The sequence below is a fragment of the Lactuca saligna genome, chromosome 5, assembly GCF_052625555.1.
Source record: "Lactuca saligna cultivar CGN05327 chromosome 5, ASM5262555v1, whole genome shotgun sequence".
Classification (NCBI taxonomy): Eukaryota; Viridiplantae; Streptophyta; class Magnoliopsida; order Asterales; family Asteraceae; genus Lactuca; species Lactuca saligna.
Genome location: NC_136421.1, coordinates 153,012,718 through 153,032,299, shown reverse-complemented (window position 1 = coordinate 153,032,299; position 19,582 = coordinate 153,012,718). Strand labels below are relative to the sequence as shown.

Sequence of the window (19,582 nt, the reverse complement as noted above, 5' to 3'; positions counted from 1 at the left end):
CGTGAAAATCGAAAAATCAGCCCTATAAATAGAATCGAAGGGCAGTCGCCCATGGTTGCTAATTCCTTCACTCTCTGACTCCTAATTACCTCTCTAGCCCTCTTAAAGCACCCCCGAAGCCCCTGTATCATCCTGACAACTGAAGCAAGTCCCGAAGCTCCGAAGATCCCGAGAAGAAAAGAGTTTCGAGCCGAAGCTCTGCCCATGAGAAACCCGGGTTTTGTGAAGCATCCCGATTTCACCGAAGAATATTGTTTTAAAGAGCCGTAGTGATGTCCGAGCATTGTCTTATCAAGAGAGTGCATAGTCCCTTTCATATACACGATCTTAATACAAGTATTGATGAATGTATTAGATATATGATATGAGCATGTGTGCAGTCGCTTTCTAGTAATACACATATATGAATTATACTCTATGGAATACGTGTTATGTGTATATGTATCATATGTTATTTGGAATGAGTATTGAATTAACATGTTATACAGGTTTTATCTATGTATAAAATATGTATATTTTATTTACTAATATGTTGGGTAGAACATGGATAGATAGTTGGTGTGTGATGAAATAAAAATGATGAGAGGCCTCGATGTTGTTGTTAATCTAGTCATCTATGGATGACGACCACGGACTCTTTCTAGACTATCCAGTGGAACACTAGCAGGTTCATAACCTGTAGGTCTTATGAACGATGTGTTCACCGGTGTACTCTATCCCCCTCATGGTTGCCTTTAGGACATCTATTTTTAAGGAAACCCCTTTGCAGTAATGTCCATCCCGATGAAAATCCTAGATTAGGTCCCTGGTAATAGTTGTTGTTTTAGGGACGTAAGGTGAGGATAACGGGAATGGGTAATCGTGTTATTGTTGGTTGCTCAAATTAAATATAATTATTTATTGTAGGTTGAAAACCCTATATGCTCACCAGGCTCCCAAGCCTGACCCACTCAGTTTTATTTGTATTACAGGTAGTGGTGTGAGAGCATAAGTTAGACAACTTATGAAGATATTTTGTTTATAGGCCAATTGTTGTATAAACTATATAGATAGACTTAAAATTCAACTAGTTCAATTTCTATCACAAGGGAGCCTATCGGGAGCCGTATTGTAATAGATGCAACCGAAAGGGTCACACCGACAAATACTGTAGAACTTGTCCACAGCAGAATCAGCAGCCAAACAACAACAAAAATCGCAGTAATAGTAACAACAACATCAATATCGGGGCCTGTCACACCTGCTATGAGTGCGGAGGAATCGGCCATTTCCAACACAATTGCCCCAAAGCTAACAATCAAGGGGCAGGAGGATCAAGAAGGGTCCTAACCCTAGGTCAAGGTGAAGCAATTCAAGATCCGATGGTTATTACTGGTACGTTCCAACTTAACAGCTGTTTCTCTTACATCTCACTCGATAATGGAGCTGAGCGAAGCTTCGTTAGTGACAAATTCGAGCACTTATTAAAACAATAACCCCAAAAGCTAAACGAAGCCTTCACAGTGGATATGGCTAATGGGAAAAAAACGAATCAACCAAAGATATTCATGTAGGGTGCACCTTAACACTAATCAATCATTCGTTTCAAATAGTTTTAATGCTAGTAAATATTAGGAGTTTTGATGTGATAATCAGCATGGTTAAGCCCCCACCATGCTGATACTATGTGTTGAGAGGAGACCGTTTGCCTTCACCTCCCCAATCACGAAACTCAAATAATCTATGGTGATAAACCTAGCGCCAATTTCCATCTTATTTCATGCATCAAGGCACATAAGTGCCTGCACAAGAAGAAGTATGTATTCCTCGCTCATGTGGTGATAAAGCCAAGGAAGAAGTAAACATTAAAGACATCCCAGTGGCGTGCAAATTTCCGGATGTATTTCCTGAAGACCTTCCGGGAACACCCTAGAGAGACAGGTCGAATTTCGAATCGACCTCATACCGGGAGCCACATCAATTGCCAATTCCACCAAAACTCAGGAGTTATCCAGTCAATTTGGAAGATTATTGAGCAAAGGATTCATTGGACAATGCTTTTCACCCATGTGATCTCTAGTCTTGTTCGTCAAGAAGATGGATCCTTTAGAATGTGCAACAATTTTAGGGAATCGAATAAGCTCACTATCAAAAACCGATACCCACTTCCTAAGATTGACGACCTATTTGACCAGCTTCAAGGAGCTAGTTGCTTCTCTAAAATAGATCTAAGATCTGGTTATCATCAACTCCGTGTCCGAGAAGAGGACATTCCAAAAAAAAACTATTTTCCGAACTCATCACAGTATTCATGAACCCTACGAACCGAGTTTTCCCAACCATTCCTAGTCAGCCTTTTCATTATTTTCATCTAACATACTCGTCTGCTCATGAAGTTGGAACAAAACACTATCAACATCTATGACCAGCCTTGAAAGCAACAAAGCCGGGGAATATCGCGGAGGAAGCACTACATGGATGGATAAGACTCTCGAAGTCAAAAGACAAAGTTATTGTTATAAGAGTTGAGTTAGGCACTATCTGAGTGATCGTCGATAGGTTAACCCAATCTGCCCATTTCCGTCTAATACAGAAATCAAACAAGATGGAAAGATTATCTTGGATCTATATCAAGGAGATTGTGAGACTCCATGAAATATTAGTATCTATTATCTCGGATCGGGATAACGGAATTACTTCGAGACTTTAACGGTCACTTTAGAGGGATATGGGAACATAGCTAGACAAGAGCGTTGCTTACCACCCTCAAACCAATAGCCAAAGCAAACAACCATTCAACCACTCGAAGTCATGCTCCGAGCCTGGGTGTTTGAATTCAGCAAGTCATGTGATACCCGATTGCCCTTGATTGAATTCTCATACAATAACAGCTATCGCATGAGTATCAAGGTTGCTCCTTTCGAGGCTCTTTTTGGTTGAAAATGCAGATCACTTGCGAGTACTCTCACGGGACCAGAAACCATTCGCGAAACGACAGAGAAGATAATCAAAATCAGAATTCGACTTCAAGCATCACGAGATATACAAGAGAGTTATGTTGACAAATGACGAAAACCTCTGGAATTCCAAGTCGGAGGCGGGGTTCTATTGAAAGTCTTTCCCTAGAAAGGAATGATTCGCGTTAGGAAATGGGGGAAATTAAACCCGCGATACATTGGACCGTTCGAGATTCTAGCCCAGTTTGGTTCAATGGCTTATAGGTTGTAGCTACCTTCCGAACTCAGCAACCTACACCCCGTGTCCTGCATCTCGAATCTGAAAAAGGTTCCCATCAGATGAGACTCCTATCATTCCTTTGGAAGAGATCGAGATAAACAAGAATCATTTATTCGTCGAAGAACCGGTCGAAGTTATGGGAAAGGAATTGAGCGTACTAAACAAAGTCGCATTCCAATTGGGAAGATTCAAAGGAACAATAAGTGTGGACTGGAAAATTTACATGGGAACGCAAGGACCAGATGAAGCAGAAGTGTGCTTACCTATTCTCTTGTTTGTGAACCTACCTTTCAAAAGAATTTTGGGACAAAATTCCCTCTAATAGGGGGATGATGTCACAACTAGAATTTTAGCTAGGAAATTCTATTCTTGTGTAATCATTCAACTATTATAAATATAATACTCTAAGTAAATATTACTCAGTGCTCATTTAAATGCACCTCTCATGTTCATCAAAGATTCTGAAATCCTAAGAACCTTGGTTTAAGTCCATATTGGACTAGGATCTCCTTATTGGGCCTAATGGACCAATAAGCTTCCAATTCGACTATATTGGGCTTAGGACCCTTAAATGGGCTCTAATTAGATCCACTTCCATAAAACCTAGCATTTTGGGTCTAAAATAAATTAGTTTACCCTTAATGGGCCTCATTGGGCCATTAATGAATTAATTTGCCTAATGGGCAATGAACTCCCTTTTTCTTTCAAAAAGGGTCGTGAACCATCTAATGAGCCCAATGGAACGAAAACTTCTCTATGGGCCTCATAATCTTAAGTAAGGATCAAGATTGGGCCAAAATAATTCATCTCTTCCTTCTTAAGTTAATTCTCGGCCTATGAGTAAAAAAAAAGAGAGAAAAGGCTAATTAATCCAAACCATGACACATTATTTTTGTTTAAAGGTTAACAAGGCAAAATGTTCAACATGTAACTAGGACTTCTCATGTTTCCATGCACACTCTCTTTTCCCCTCTTTCTTTTTCTTCCTCTTGGCCGAAGGTAACCACACACACGCATAACATCAAACTCTCTCAAACACTCTCATGAATCATTCTCCTCTTTCCATCAAGAATCTCAAATTTTGCTTGTGTTTCAAGAGGGTTTTCACAATAAAATCATCATTTCTTGGTAAGTCTTTACATATCCAAGTTATATAACTTCATTCTCATGTTAGATCAATCCTTTTAAGCAATTTTTTGGTGATCATACTCCTAGAAACCTTCTTAAGTTCTAGATCCACTCAAGAAATCTTGCAAGGACAAAAAATCTCTTCATCTCTTCTTAAAAAACAAAACATCAAAGCAAATATGATTTCATACCCCCCTTGTTTTCGGTTTTCATATGATTTTTGCGGGAGAATACAAGTAAAATGTGTAGATCTATGTGTTATACGCATGTCTTATGTGACTTCTTAGTTTATTTTGTAAAAATGTGTTAGATCTTAACAAATCTCGACATTTTAAGAAACATTGAGTAAAGATCCATGAAATAAGACACTTTATAAAACATATTATCAAGTCAAAAGTGTTTATACGCTTAAGATATAAAAGTTTGAAACAAAAACCTTGTTAAGGGTCCAAATTATCAAGAAAACAAAAGATAAGCGCAAAAAGTGACATTTATGTTTTTATAGGGACCAAACAGGTCCTACTTGTATAAAAAGGGGTTTTTTATGATAAACATACTTTTCAAAGGGCCAAAAATGTGAATTTTAGCTTAATGGGCCAAATATTTGGGCCTCGTGGTTTTGGGCCCAAATTTAGGAAAAAAAAAATGGAAGTTTGGGATTAAAAATGTTATTTGACCAAAGTTTGAGTCATAAATGTAAATAAACCAAATTTAGGGGTAAAAATAACATTTATTTCCAAATTGGAAAAAAAATGTAACTTCTATCAAAATTAGGCCGAAAGTTTAAATTTTTACAAACAAGGGGCTGAAAATGCTCTTTTCTGTAAAACTAGATCTTAAATGTCAAAATATATATTTTTGGACTAAAACCGTGAATTTCTAAACATTTGGGACAAAATTACAAATTTTTACAAATTATGGACTAAAGTGTCATTTTTACAAAATTTTGGGCCTTAATTGAAAAGTTGAGGTTTTTGACCAAAAAAATGTTGTTTTATGAAAAAGGAGACTTTTTTTAATAAGATTGGTAAACCACGAGCTAAAATAAACAACGAAACAATACAAATGGACGGAATACATGGATAATAAATTTTATTGGGCCTAATATTCATATTACGTGGCTAATGGGCCTTAAAGACCCATTCAAGTGTATATTGAGCCCAATATCTTCCATGACATGTTTATTGGGCCTTGCAACCTATTTACATGTTAATATGATTCTGAGTTGTGGGTCACATGTTTGTTGGGCCTGTGTGGTCCATTTACATGCCTATTGGGCCTAAATTACCCTCTTACATGTGATTGGGCCTTTGTGGTCCATATACATACTAATTGGGCTTGGACTGAAATTCACAAGCTTAGTAGATCGTAACTCTATCTTTTACATAATTATTGAACTTCGTATACTTATATATATATGTACCTTTTGGATATGAAAACATACAACATACACATAAACATTAAACATAGTATGAAAGGTTGACTTGTCGGTTGGCACCTTTGAATGTACAATCGTAGCCTGTAGGTATAACCAGAGTTTCCTAGAGGGAGAACAGGAGTTTGTGTATAGATCTATACGGGTGACCCCCCACGCCTTAGTTGATCGCTACAGCTAGACTAGGCCAGTTTAGGGCGATAAACCTTACCTACATCAAAACCGGCATCTAAAAACGTCAAGACAGGCAAATTAGTCATTATCAAGCATGGTTGTAACGGCTCACTTAGAGACTAACTTCATCAAAGATTTCGGTATATTTATACAAATCTAGACGATGCTAAAAACATACGTACATCGATACTCGGTCTTGGGATTTTATGATTATGATACTTTTATATGCAGAAAATATCAGATTTCTTGGGATAAATACATTTATACACTACCTTCTACTTACAACGGAAAAATACAGGGGTCTTTTCTCTGGATTTCATTTTGTTTATTTATACATTCCAAAAGCAGCAAATACACATGCATTAATACTTGATTTGACAAATTACTTTCAAACCACTTTATAGAAAATATCGAATTTTCATGTGATTTACAAACCCTACAAAACTTTTCAATCAAACATGCTTATGAACTCACTAACATTATATATGCTGATGTTTTCAAAATAACTTGTATTCTCATGGACTCGTTAAGCAGAACAATCACAAGAATATGGGATTTTGTTTTATGTGTTGTTAAACATCTTACCTTCAATGTTTCAGTCATGTAATTTAAAAGATTGTACTTTGATGTAAACAATGGTAGTTGCATTATATTATGCATGGTGACGATGATGTTATGTTTCATTTATATTTACTGTAATGATATTTCAAGATGAAGTCACACACAAGCCCCCGGATGTTTCCGTCGTCTGGTTCGGGGGTGTGACATCCTTGACCCCAAGGACCATAAAAAATGAAGCTTTTCAGTAACATATGTCCAATACATGACTTAAACACTAGTTGGGTCAAAAGATGGGTATAAACATCAAGATTAAAAATTGGAGTCCATAACTTGCACCAAAGTCCAGATCCAGGGATTCTAATAAAGCAAATGACTCAATGGTTCATAAAGTTGCTAAGTTTATGAAACTCATGCTTGGTAAGCCAAGATCTCATGCAAAGAAGGTAGCCAAAACCTAGATCTAGCAACCTCAAGTGAAAAAGATAGGATCTTTATACCTTACTGGAGCTCACAAGTTCAGCTAGTCCACAAAGATGAGCTTAAATGAGTCACCACAAGAGCTCCTTCTTCTTCAAGTGAATCAAATCACCATTAGCACACCAAAACCACCAACAATAGCTCAAGAGGGCTAAATCTAGGGTTTTTCAGTGACTTGGGAGTGAAAGAGGCTGAGGAGAAGCAACCCTAATCATCCCATACCTTTAAATACCTTAAAATTAGGGTTTTGGTGCATCAGGTGCGTCTCACGTCGTGAGCACTAAATGAGCTTGGTCAACAAGTCAACGATCACTCACCCGAACCACTCCAACTTCAAACGGGCATAACTTCTTCGTTTCAACTCCGTTTTTGACATTCTTTATATCCACGCAAAAGTGGAGACAAGCTCTACACATCTATCAACTTATCCTCACCTCAAAACCTTCCAAAAGAAAATCCAAAATTCATAAAGAGCTCGAACAATTGTTTTGGGATTTCATGGTTTATGGAAATTGTTTGATTAATTAAAAATGAAAATTTTCTTTTGAAAATTTAGGTCATTACAAGTTGGTATCAGAGCCTTGGTTTGAGGGATTCGGGCACACTCTCAGGTGTGTCAAGACTCAAACTAAGGAAATGGTAAAATTGTTTTTAAAAATAAAAGTTAAAAACTAAAGAGGAATGGAAAAGTGGAGAGTCCAACGCACCTGATCGGCCGAGCCTAGTAAGTAGTTCCCCAATATGATAGTCATGTTATATTGATATTTGAGCTGTGATAATCGTATGGAACTTGCTATGTGTATGCTTTTAAAATTGTATACGGTTAGGAGCTTATAGCCTTAGAATGATTGATTTGACCTTATTTCTTGTTCCTTGTCTGGTTGTGGTCTTAGGATAGAATCTCTTATTTGAAAGTCTATTTGATCCTTTTTTTGTATAATTTGAATGCATAAAGGTAACTTATTATGATTGGTCTGATTGATATGGGTAGTGCAAATTTTAGGACAGCCTGGAATTTGGGTTATGCGATGGTTTGTGGTATATGATTTGTTTTGGGACAAACTAGAGTTATCAGGTAGAGCTTGGGGAAAGTTACAGGTAGGTGTGGAAGGTAGTATTGGGCCCGTACTACTGAAAGCACAAGACCATTACCCGAACTAATGCTAGATCTGACAGCTCTAAGGAGGACCGGTATGGGAAGACCCCCTGTATAGGTGTCCTAATTATTATGGTTTATGACATTTCAGTTCAACATGGTGGTGACACGATTTGGGACATGGGTATCAGGATCCGGATCAGGGTCTGGATCCGAATCGGGCAGCGGTATTGAGCCCATTGATGAGAGGTTGCGTGAGATCATTGCAGCCGAGGTTATGAAGGGCATCCTTGACACTTCCCTAGTGATCTTTGGGACATTCAAGGAGGGTATCATGGAGATAATGCAATATAGGCTCAGGTTATTCAGAGCCAAGATTGTTGTGGGCCAGGCTCAGGTTATTCAGAGCCAAGATTGTTGTGGGCCAGATCGGACCCAAACTCCCTTGTTTCAGGAGTTCAAGGCGTGTGGAGCGCCAGAGTTTTTCGGGGTCAGGGACCCCATTGTCAGCCAACGCTGGGTGGCGGACATTGAGAAAGCCCAGTGCACGAGTTCTTGCCCTTATGCGGCAAAGGTGGGTTTTGCTTCATGTATGCTGAGGGATAAAGCTCAGGATTGGTGGGGAGAGGTGACCAGCCAGGTAGGAGCAGCCGGTGTGGTTGAGATGACATGGGCCGAGTTTGTTCGGTTATTTGACTTGGAGTTTGTACCAGCTATTGAGGTGCAGCGGATGTTGAGGGAGTTCCAGGAGCCCCAACAGACTACCGAGACTGTGGCGAAGATCACCGCCATGTTTCGGGAGCGAGCATAGTTGATCCCCCAGTATGCTACAGATGAGGACATACGGAGGACGAGGTATCATTCCATGCTGAGGGATGATATTCAAGAGTTTGTGAGCTTTACAAGGTGCAAAACCCTGAATGAGATGGTGGAGAAGGCCCGTAAGTTGGAGATGGAGTTGGACTTCCATACCAAGTGGAAGTTTGAGCATGCACATGCAATAGTAGGTCAGGCTAAAAAGCCTAAGACCTCAGATTCATCCAGTAGGGGCCAGTAGCTCCGTGACCGATGTGCCAAGTGTAGGAGATCTCATGGGGGAGCTTGTCGAGGGACGAACCCGGTGTGTTATATGTGTGGTCAATCGGGCCACGTGAGCAGGGCCTGCCCCAAGAAGGGCTTGATATGTTTCCACTGCAACCAGAATGGCCATAAAAATGACGATTGTCCGAGGTTTCATGGAGGGGGAGGAGCAGTGGCGGCGCCTGCGCCCGCCACGATCAGGATTACTGATGGCCGCCCTGCGAAGGCGGATGCTCCAGCGGTGAAGAGCCACGCATTTCAGCTGACTACCGAGGAGGCTCGGGCCGAGCCAGGCGTTGTTGTTGGTACATGTTTATTTTTATCTGCTCTCTATTTATTTGTATTTCTTATATGTGCATTATGTTTATGTATAAGGACCTTTTTGGTCAATGGTATGTCGGCTCATGTTTTGTTTGATTTGGGTGCTACCCGATCGTTCGTGTCTCTAGCGCTTAGCAATAAGTTTCGGGATGCACCGGGAACTCTAGATTCCCTGCTTGAGGTAGAGATTGCTGACGACCACACTGTGAGTGTTGCAAGGGTGCATCAAGACTGTGTCCTGAATGTACTTGGAGAGAGTAGGGATGTCAAAAAGTCCTGTGGGACCCCGTTCCCGTGGGGGCCCCGTCCCGTTTAGGGGATTTTTTTTAAAAAAAATCGGGGGGGGGGGGGGGGGGGGTGGGGGCAAGGTTAACCCCCGTTTTAATTTCGGGGGCGGGGGCGGGGGTAGGCAATCCGGTTCCCGAATCCCCATGGGGACCCCATTAATAAATTACACATATACTTACATATATTAGTTTTATAAATATAATAAACTATAACATGATTTTCAGCTTCTAAAATTCATCAAAAAACATGTTTTTAAGATGTTAGTATAATTTTTTAAAATGCCATAACTTTTTTATTTTTAACATATAAAACTTTGCTATAAATAATTATTTGTTACCTAAAAATAGCTTATTTTAGCCTAAATAACAACTTTTTTAGCCCAAAAAAAAGTAGCCCAAAATCAATCGGGGGCGGGGGAACGGGGGCGGGGGCGGGGAGACGGGGAAATTTCGCGTGCGGGGGCGGGATATGCACTCCCCGCCCTGTTTCCCCCGTTGACATCCCTAGGAGAGAGGTTATGCGTTGACTTGGTTCTGATACCGTCGTGAGGGCTGAAAGTGATTTTCGAGATGGATTGGTTGGGTGCCAATGGGGCCATGATCGATTGCGAATGCCAGTTAGTGAGGGTTCGAAACCCAAGTGGGGGAGAACTGGTTATACATGGTGAGAGGGCCTCGTAGGGGCCCACCCTCTGTTCGGCTACGAGGGCAAGGAGATTTTTGCAGTAGGGATGTACGGGATTTCTGGCTTATATCTCAGATACGAGGGTTGAGACCACGACAGATGTGGGCAGTGTGTCGGTTGTACAGGAATTTCAAGATGTTTTTCCTGAAGAGTTACTAGGAGTGCCTCCGGAGAGGCAGGTAGAGTTTCATATTGAGTTGGTGTTGGGTTTTGCTTCGATAGCAAAGACACCATACCGGATAGCACCGCCCGAGATGCATGAGCTATTTACACAGCTTTAGGAGATGCTAGACCGGTGATTCATCCTTCTCGAGCATTTCCACATGGGGAGATCCGATCTTGTTCGTGATAAAGAAGGATGGATCACACAGGATGTGCATTTATTATCGAGAGTTGAATAAACTAACAGTGAAAAACCGTTATCCGCTACTGAGGATCAATGATTTGTTCGATCAGTGACAAGGTGTGTCTTGGTTTTCCAAGATTGATCATCGGTCGGGATACCATCAGATGAGGATTCAGGATGAGGACATACCGAAGATAGCTTTTAGGACTTGGTATGGGCATTATGAGTTTGTGGTGATGCCGTTTTGGCTCACCAATTCCCTAGCAGTGTTCATGGATCTCATGAACACGGTGTGTAGACCGATGTTGGATCGGCCAGTGATCGTTTTTATTGATGATATGTTGGTCTATTCTAAGACCAAGGAGTAGCACGAGCACCATCTGAGGGAAGTATTAGAGACCCCAAAGGCAGAGAGGCTGTATGCCAAGTTCTCCAAGTGTGATTTTTGGCTGCGGGATGTGTAGTTGTTGGGGCATATCATCAATCAGGAGGGTGTTTCGGTTGATCCAGCTAAGGTTGAGGCAGTGATGCAGTGGGAAGTACTAAAGAATGTTTCCGAGATCCGTAGTTCTTGACCCTAGCAGGCTATTATCGAAGATTTCTCCAAGATTGTTGTGCCCTTGACTCGCTTGACCAAGAAGAATGTGATATTTCGATGGGGTACGGATCACCAATTGGCTTTTGAGACCCTGAGACGGAGGTTATGCGACGCTCTGATTCTAGTACTACCCGAGGGGTTAGATGATTTGGTGGTATACTGTGACACATTGATTTCAGGGTTAGGTACGGTACTGATGCAGAGGGGGCACGTGATAGTTTACGCCTCGAGGCAGTTGAAGCCTCATGAAGTGAATTACCCCACTCGCAACCAGGAATTAGGGGCCGTGGTGTTTGCCCTCAAGATTTGGAGACATTACTTGTATGGAGTGAGGTGCACTATCTAGACTGATCACAAGAGATTGAAGTATTTGATGGATCAGCAGAACCTCAACATGTGACAGAGGAGGTGTTTGGATGTATTGAAGGGCTATGATTGTGAGATTTTATACCATCCCGGGAAGGCCAACGTGGTGGCCAATGCCTTGAGCCACAAGGCGGCAGGTTCCCCAATTAGGAATGTTTGTTTCAGGATGACCATGATCTCTCCATTGTTGGATATGATCAAGGAGGCTTAGGTCGAGGGGATAAAGAAGGAGAAATGGAAGATAGAGCGGATTTGGGGACAGTATCCTTTGTTTGTCAAGGATAGCCACAGCCTATTGACACAGTATGACCGAGTGTGGATACTGGTAACTGTAGGAGTGAGACAATAGATATTAGAGGAGGCACACAAGCCCAAGTTCTCTATACATCCTGGGGCTACAAAAATGTATAGAGACTTGAGATTGAATTATTGGTGGCCCAGCATGAAGCGGGAGATCGTCTGGTTTGTGGAGCGGTGCTTGACCTGTAGGAAAGTCAAGGTCGAGCACCAGTGGCCTCATTGCAAGGTCAGCCGCTACCTATTCCATGTGGAAATAGGAAGAGATCACTATGGACTTCATCACAGAGTTAACAAGGACGGCGAGGGGTGTGGATGCCATATGGGTGATCGTGGACAGGTTGACGAAGAGTTCCCACTTCATCCTGATTTCTGAGAGTATATCCGCTGAGAAGTTGGTGGATATTTATGTACAGGAGGTGGCGGAAAGGCACGGGGTGCCAGTATCGGTAGTCTCTAATAGGGATGTTTAGTTTACATCTAGGTTCTGGAAGAAGTTCCACGAGGAAATGGGCACTCAGCTGCATTTTAGTACAACATACCACCTCCAGACAGATGGAAAGAGTGAGAGAACATCTCGACACTTGAGGATATGTTGCGAGCATGTGTATTGGATTTTGGAGGGAGTTGGGATACGTACCTCCCACTGGAAAAGTTTCATACAATAATAGCTACCATGCCAGTATCGACCGACATCCAATCGAGATGTTGTATGGTAGGAGATGCAGAACACCGGTTTGTTGGGGTGAGGTTGGACATCGGGTCATAGGGAGCACTGATGTAGTGCTCAAGACTACTGGGTTGATTTAGTTGGTACGTGACCAGCTGCGGATCGCGCAGAGCCATCAGAAAAGTTATACTGACCGGCGGCGATCGTATGTAGAGTTTCAGGTAAGGGACTTTGTGTTACTGAAAGTGTCGCCCTGGAAGGGGACAGTCAGGTTTCGGAAGAAGGGCAAGCTATGGCCTCGATATATAGGCCCGTTAAGGATTATGGCCTGGGTGGGCAATGTGGCATATCGCTTGGAGCTGTCGGATGAGCTTATACAGATTCACAACACTTTCCATGTGTCACAACTTCGGAAGTGTGTCACTGACGAGTCTGTAGTAGTTTCTCTGGACGACATTTAGGTAGACGAGGGTCTAAACTACATTGAGAGGCCCGTTGCGATTATGGATAAGAAGACCAAGGGTCTTCGAAACAAGGAAGTGAAGCTTTTAAAGGTGCAATAGCAGCACCGAAGGGGATCCGAATACACATAGGAGTCGCAGGAGGAGATGCAGGAGCTTTACCCCGATCTATTTGCATCTATGGACTTCGAGGATGAAGTGTAGTTCAAGTGTGGGAGAGTTGTAACACTCCAAACCAGATATTACCTTAAAGCCCTTGAAGATTTTAAAAAATTGCATAATAAGTCCCTTAAGTACGTTGGGCATACTTATAGGTACGCTTAGTATACTATGTATAATTGATCGCGGAGGGACAGCAGGTACGCTGGGCGTGCGTGACAGAAGTCTTAACCCTAATTTCCAGACTTGAGCCCTATATAAGAATCCTCATCTTATTTGAGACTCGCCCTAATCAGCCTCCCTCACCATCAAATGTCTCTGAAAACCCAAATACCATTTGAGAGTGTGTTGTGAGCTTAAGGAGTGAATTTGTGGTCATTTTAGTGTCCATTCAAGAAGGAGAAGTTGTCAAGCAAGCTTGGAGTGGGATTGGGCTTCAAGAATCTGCATCTAGTTCACCTTGAGGAGCTTCTAAAGGTATAAAGTTTTGATCTTTCCATCTTATTCATTAGATCTACCTAGGTTTTTTTTAGTTTTGTCCCGTTTGTTGGTTTTGAAACTCCTTTTATTAGTTGAGCAACTCCAGAGGCTAGAGAGGTTAGATCTAAGGTCCTTTGGTCTATTCATAGCATAAAAATGAAGTCTTGATGGGTTTTTTTGACCTCATGCATGGATTAAGAACGTTGGGAAGGTCTTAATGGGTTGTTGGGAGCATATGAGAAATGCAGAGGCATAAAGTTGCCAACTTTATGCCCTAGGACGTCTTAATAAACCTAGATCTGACAATTAGGTGTGAGGAAGTTGATTATTAAGCACTTAATGGAAGAAGTGCTTAATATGTTAGTACTCTAGGTGTAAATTAGTGTACACAACACGTACTGCCTAAGGACTCAGTACGCTGCACGTACCAGGGTGGTACGCCAAGCATACGCACAACAGTTGGACTTGGATCTGTTTTGGGCCTTTGATCTTTTGGGCCTAGTCACGTTTTGGGGTTAGTGGTCCAGTGTATCTGTTTTGGGCCATGGATGATATGGTTGGGCCTTACTGGTCCATGAGGCCCAATAATGATAATTAGACATGAACTTTGGGCCCAATAGCAAAGGAAGACTTTTGGACCATTGAGAAAGGACTTGGAGCTTGGACTCTTCAATTGGATTATGTTTAGTCTTAACCTTGAGTAATGTTATTATTGTTCAGCACAGGTGGTTATGGATTGTTAGGATAGCAGCTTTTGGATTCAACAGACAAGGTGAGCCTTCTCACCATACCAATGGGTCTAAGGCACCAAGTCCGGCTCATTTTATCTGATGCAGATTGTTGATTGTTTATGCGATATGATAGTATGACATTTTCATGGAAGACTACTTGGGGGTTCCTGTGGCATTTGGTGTAAGACCTTAGAGGGTTTCCATGGCATCCTAGTATATATGTTTGTATAATTTGCATTATGTCTTGTTTGGTAGTGAAGACCTTGTGGGGGTTCCCAAGGAAGGAAGACTTTTAGGGGGTTCCCAAGGAAGAAAGACCATGTAGGGGTTCCCATGGCAGATAACACCATGTGGGGGTTCCCGTGGCATTAGGTGTAAGACCCTGGAGGGTTTCCATGGCTTCCTTATATATTGTATGCATGGCTTATGTGATATGTGTAGCTTTATAGCTAATATGATATGTGTTATGTGGATTGTGTGTGGGGTATGCTATGGGGGACTCACTAAGCATTAACTTATAGTTTGTCAATTTGTTTCAGGTACATATGAGCCCAAGGGCAAGGCCAAGGTTTGATGGTGCGGCGTGCACTCTCTCATCGACATTTTATGGGACACTCTGATGTTTTTAAATAAAGTTGTAATGAATGTAGATTTGAAAGCAATTGTTTTGGGATTTCATGGTTTATGGAAATTGTTTGATTAATTAAAAATGAAAATTTTCTTTTGAAAAATTGGTTCATTACACTTTGAGTTGGGGCTTCGAACTCGTTGAGTAGAGTCCTCCACCCGCATCCAAATAAATCTCTACACGACGAGTTAGAGCTCCTAACTCATCGAGTTCCAATTCAAAACCCTAAAAACATTGAAAAATAAATATTACCTGGACCAAGTGTTACATCACATGTCACAACACATTTTAAGGTATACCCTCACCCGAAACCCGACACAAACTTGACACAAAATTAAATGTGTTGACACAACCCCACATGTTAATTAAACAGATTGAGTTAAGGTCAAGCTCTCTCAACCCGTTTACTGTTTTGACACGACACAACATGTTTGTCAGGTCTACATGCTTCCATTGGGGATACAAAAGGGCGTGCTTTAACTTTTGGCGCATAATAACTTGGAACAATTACTCATTCCTATTTTTAGTGACGAAGTAGGGTTTCTCTATAACCAAACTACTATAACCTTAATTCCTCATCTCCCCATCTCCTCAAATTACATCAATGGCTTTGTTTGAAGGTGTTCAGGAGACTCATCTTCTTGTTTCGTCATCAAGTGTCCATCAATCCATTCATGAACTCACCGAATTTGTTCATCCACGTCCATTTGATCGTCTTCTATGTTCTAGTAGATTTATTTGCACAACGGCATATATCGTTGATTATATGTTGCTCAAACCTAATAATGATTAATATGTCACTAGATATATTGTGAATCCACCAAATATAGTATTAATGATGTCCTAATATGATTAATGTAGATCTTTCTGCTACCACCGGAGAGGACATGGGACATTGCAAGAACTTCGCCATCCTAAAACTGGTAGTTATAGTGTTTTACTGTATATGATTATTAAAAATCCTTCTGTTGTTGGATTTAATTGCTACATTGATCATCTTTATTTGTGAAAGAATGCAACTAACGTTATATTTTTAATAGTCTATGTATCATTATGCATTCTGAATCTTTAAAAATCAACCATTCGTTTCCAGCTTCAATTTTGCATATGAATAATAAATAAGTGTATGTTGCCTTTTGTAGTTACTAACTAACAAAAGTGTTTGCTATTCTTACAGGAGAGACTATCAGCTACCTGATTACCTATGGAGGCCTTCAAGAACTCAACTGGTTTAAACAATCTCATGGGTCTTGGTTCATGGGAGATTATGCTAGTGAAGGTAAACTTACATATAATGCAAATTTCGACTTTGTTTCATGTCAAAGTCTTTTGTGTTAGATGAATTGAGGTCTGCCTAAGTTTTATGATTTTACCATCTATACCTTTATTTTGACAAAAAATTTAATGCCATATGGCCATGTTTGTAAACTTTAAGTCATTGTATCAAATACATGATACTTTTGAAAGAAAATGCTTTAAGTTCTTACCTTGTGATGTTATATTTTATTTATTTCTTTATAACATGTATGATGTTTATTCTTGCTATTTCAAAGAAAAAAAATCATCTTGAATTTGAAAGTTAAAATTAAAGCTATCATTTTTATTGTATTGGTTGTTTATTTTAGTAAAAGCACATAAGTAATGTAGGAACCAGAAGGCTTTGTTTGTATTCCTTCATAAAAATAATTAGAACAGTTACTAAATGGGCCAATATTTACTATTTAGGACAATTATTAACTTTAATATGTTACCTTTGATAAGATATTTGCAAATTTTTTTGATGGCATAAACATTAGCATTAGCATTATATTATTGATGGTTTTATCTTTATCTTCATTGTGAAAAGTTACTTGTTTCGTGATTTAAAGTCAAACTGTATCACTTTGTTGAATGGAGCGAACATATTTTTGCTTATTTATGTATGATTCGGATTGACCTGCCTGGATATACCATAAATCTGAACCGATAAGTTGATTACAAGAATTTAGAAAATATGCTTAACGAGCAAGAGCACACCGATTTCTCAATCAGAATGTGACATTTTTTCTACGTATATTAATTTATATTAATTTAGGATTGTACTTTTAGTTTAGTATTACTAGATCTATTATATGATACTAAAAACTGTTATTTGATATTGTAGAAAAGAAAATGATCCTATTTTTATTGATGAATATGTATATAATAGTGAATTTTGTATACCAAGTCACTACAAAAATTAAAAATTGATATTATTAGTGGCGATACCATTAGCGTGACATCTAGTATCAACGGCGACACTACTAGATCTAAAACATGTGGTTATTTTTTTTTTTAAGTTGCAACATCTGGATATAATTTCCAGGTTTTATATATATATGAATACTGGTATATATAAAATGCATTAGAATTTTGAAAATGGGATTTACATTATCCTAACGTCACACCAAATAAGTAAAAACCTTTGACTTATTGCCTTATTGCCTACCCATGAGATATTTGTAATCATAAAACACACATAAACACAATAATTATGCATCGTTTTTTTCTTCGATCTAAATACCATATAGAGTATCGAGCCCTTGAATGTCGTCCGGGGACAAACCTTTCGTGACCCCTGAGTCGAAAGTACTCCACATTATTGCGTCTTGAAACTGGCTATGACCAAGCCCAAGAAGGTGCCCTATTTCGTGTAAAGCCAAACTCTCCACATCGAAAGCACCTTGCACTGCTCCAATCACCCAATTTTCATCCGCATCATAATGGAATCTTCCATCCGGAGGTGGAAATGCATGGGCCAACACTTCACCAGATCCGTTAAACGGATACCCATCACCATGGTCTCCACGTTCAAAACTAATCTTTAGGTCAGCACCTTCGTAACTTCCTGCTCTTGAAAACGTGAAGTATCCAGAAGAAGCAGTAGCCCATTTTCCAAAAGCTCGATCAACAGCGGGCATGAATTGGGTTGGGAAACTTGGTCCAAAACCATAAGTTAGCTGACCACGGTTCCATTTTGGTGTTCCAGGAAGGAATTGGTAATGGGAGACTGTGTGTAAAGAGTTATGATCGGTGTGCTTGTGAGTTACTTTATCGGGGCACCCGCAACGAGGCATCGCCATCTGGGACACCGTTGGCCCATCAAGCGTCCCCGTGGCATTCAGATGGTAGAAGACCTGGTACGACTTGATGGCTACCTCAAGCTCCTCGTCAAAATGATCTTCTTCATTAGGATTTTTCTGGTAGTTTAGGTATCCAAAGCGAGCAAGATACAGTTTAAGGTCACGAATGCCCTTCTGTGTGTCGCCCTTACGACACCCTTGCATGGCTTTAAGAAAACCAAAAGGTGACGGTTTCGTGTTATTACCCGATAACCCGTTTGGGCGTAAATGAGGGTCATGGACACGCGAAAGAACTGGTAGCATAAATGAAGAAAGAAAGAGGATACATGAAAAGGGAACAAAGAGTTTAGACTCCATTACAACAAGTACGTTCAAATCTTGAGATGTCTGTAGGGGGTTCATAGGTGTCATCTCTATTATAGTAATTTTCTCTTATGTTACTATTTATTTATTTATTATTGTTTCTAAACAATGAGAATTTTTGAGAGGTGGGGTATGTTGATCTTGAATACACTTAAAAATTTGTGATTCTAATTAGGTCTTGGATCTTACATTGACCCAGCCCAGATAAAGTTTTATGTACGCTTAAAAATTTGTGATTCTAATATGGTCTACGTTGTCAGCTTCAAGTTAGTAAGTGTCATTCTGTTTGTCTTTTATACAATTTCTAATTAGTCGTCTATATATTCATCGATTATATATAGAATATTGATCAAATATATTTCTATTCTTACAAATATTCATTATATATATATATATATATATATATATATATATATATATATATATATATATATATATATATATATATATATATATATATATATATATATATAGAGAGAGAGAGAGAGAGAAAAAAAAAAAAAAAAAAAAGAAAGATGCAAATGTTTTTATTATCTATTATATGCATTTAGTATTGATTCTGCAATAATTATTTGATTTATTTTAAAAAAAATATATTTAATGTATACTAAATGCTGAAATTTTAATTAATACTCATTATACATTCAATTATGTATTCAATTCAATATGTAATATATATTAATTAGTTTGTTAGAATAATTAAAATAATTAGTCTACAGTAAATCCTACATACATAAAATATATAGTTACAACACAATAACCTAACTATATATATATATATATATATATATATATATATATATATATATATATATATATATATATATATATAATTTTAAACCCATTTGTTTTAATACTTTTAAGATTATATAGGCAATATAAAAAATTTCTTAAAATATATGAATATTGGTCTTTATTTGTA

The 19,582-nt window shown here is 39.4% G+C and overlaps 1 protein-coding gene across 1 annotated transcript; it reads right to left on the bottom strand.

The window, feature by feature from the left end:
- Positions 1–17,558: 17,558 nt before the first annotated feature.
- LOC145045062 (metalloendoproteinase 2-MMP-like) lies at positions 17,559–18,721 on the bottom strand. The gene has a single exon (XM_078993409.1). The coding sequence runs from the start codon at positions 18,706–18,708 to the stop codon at positions 17,731–17,733; it is 978 nt and encodes a 325-aa protein (XP_078849535.1). The 5' UTR covers positions 18,709–18,721; the 3' UTR covers positions 17,559–17,730.
- Positions 18,722–19,582: the final 861 nt, after the last annotated feature.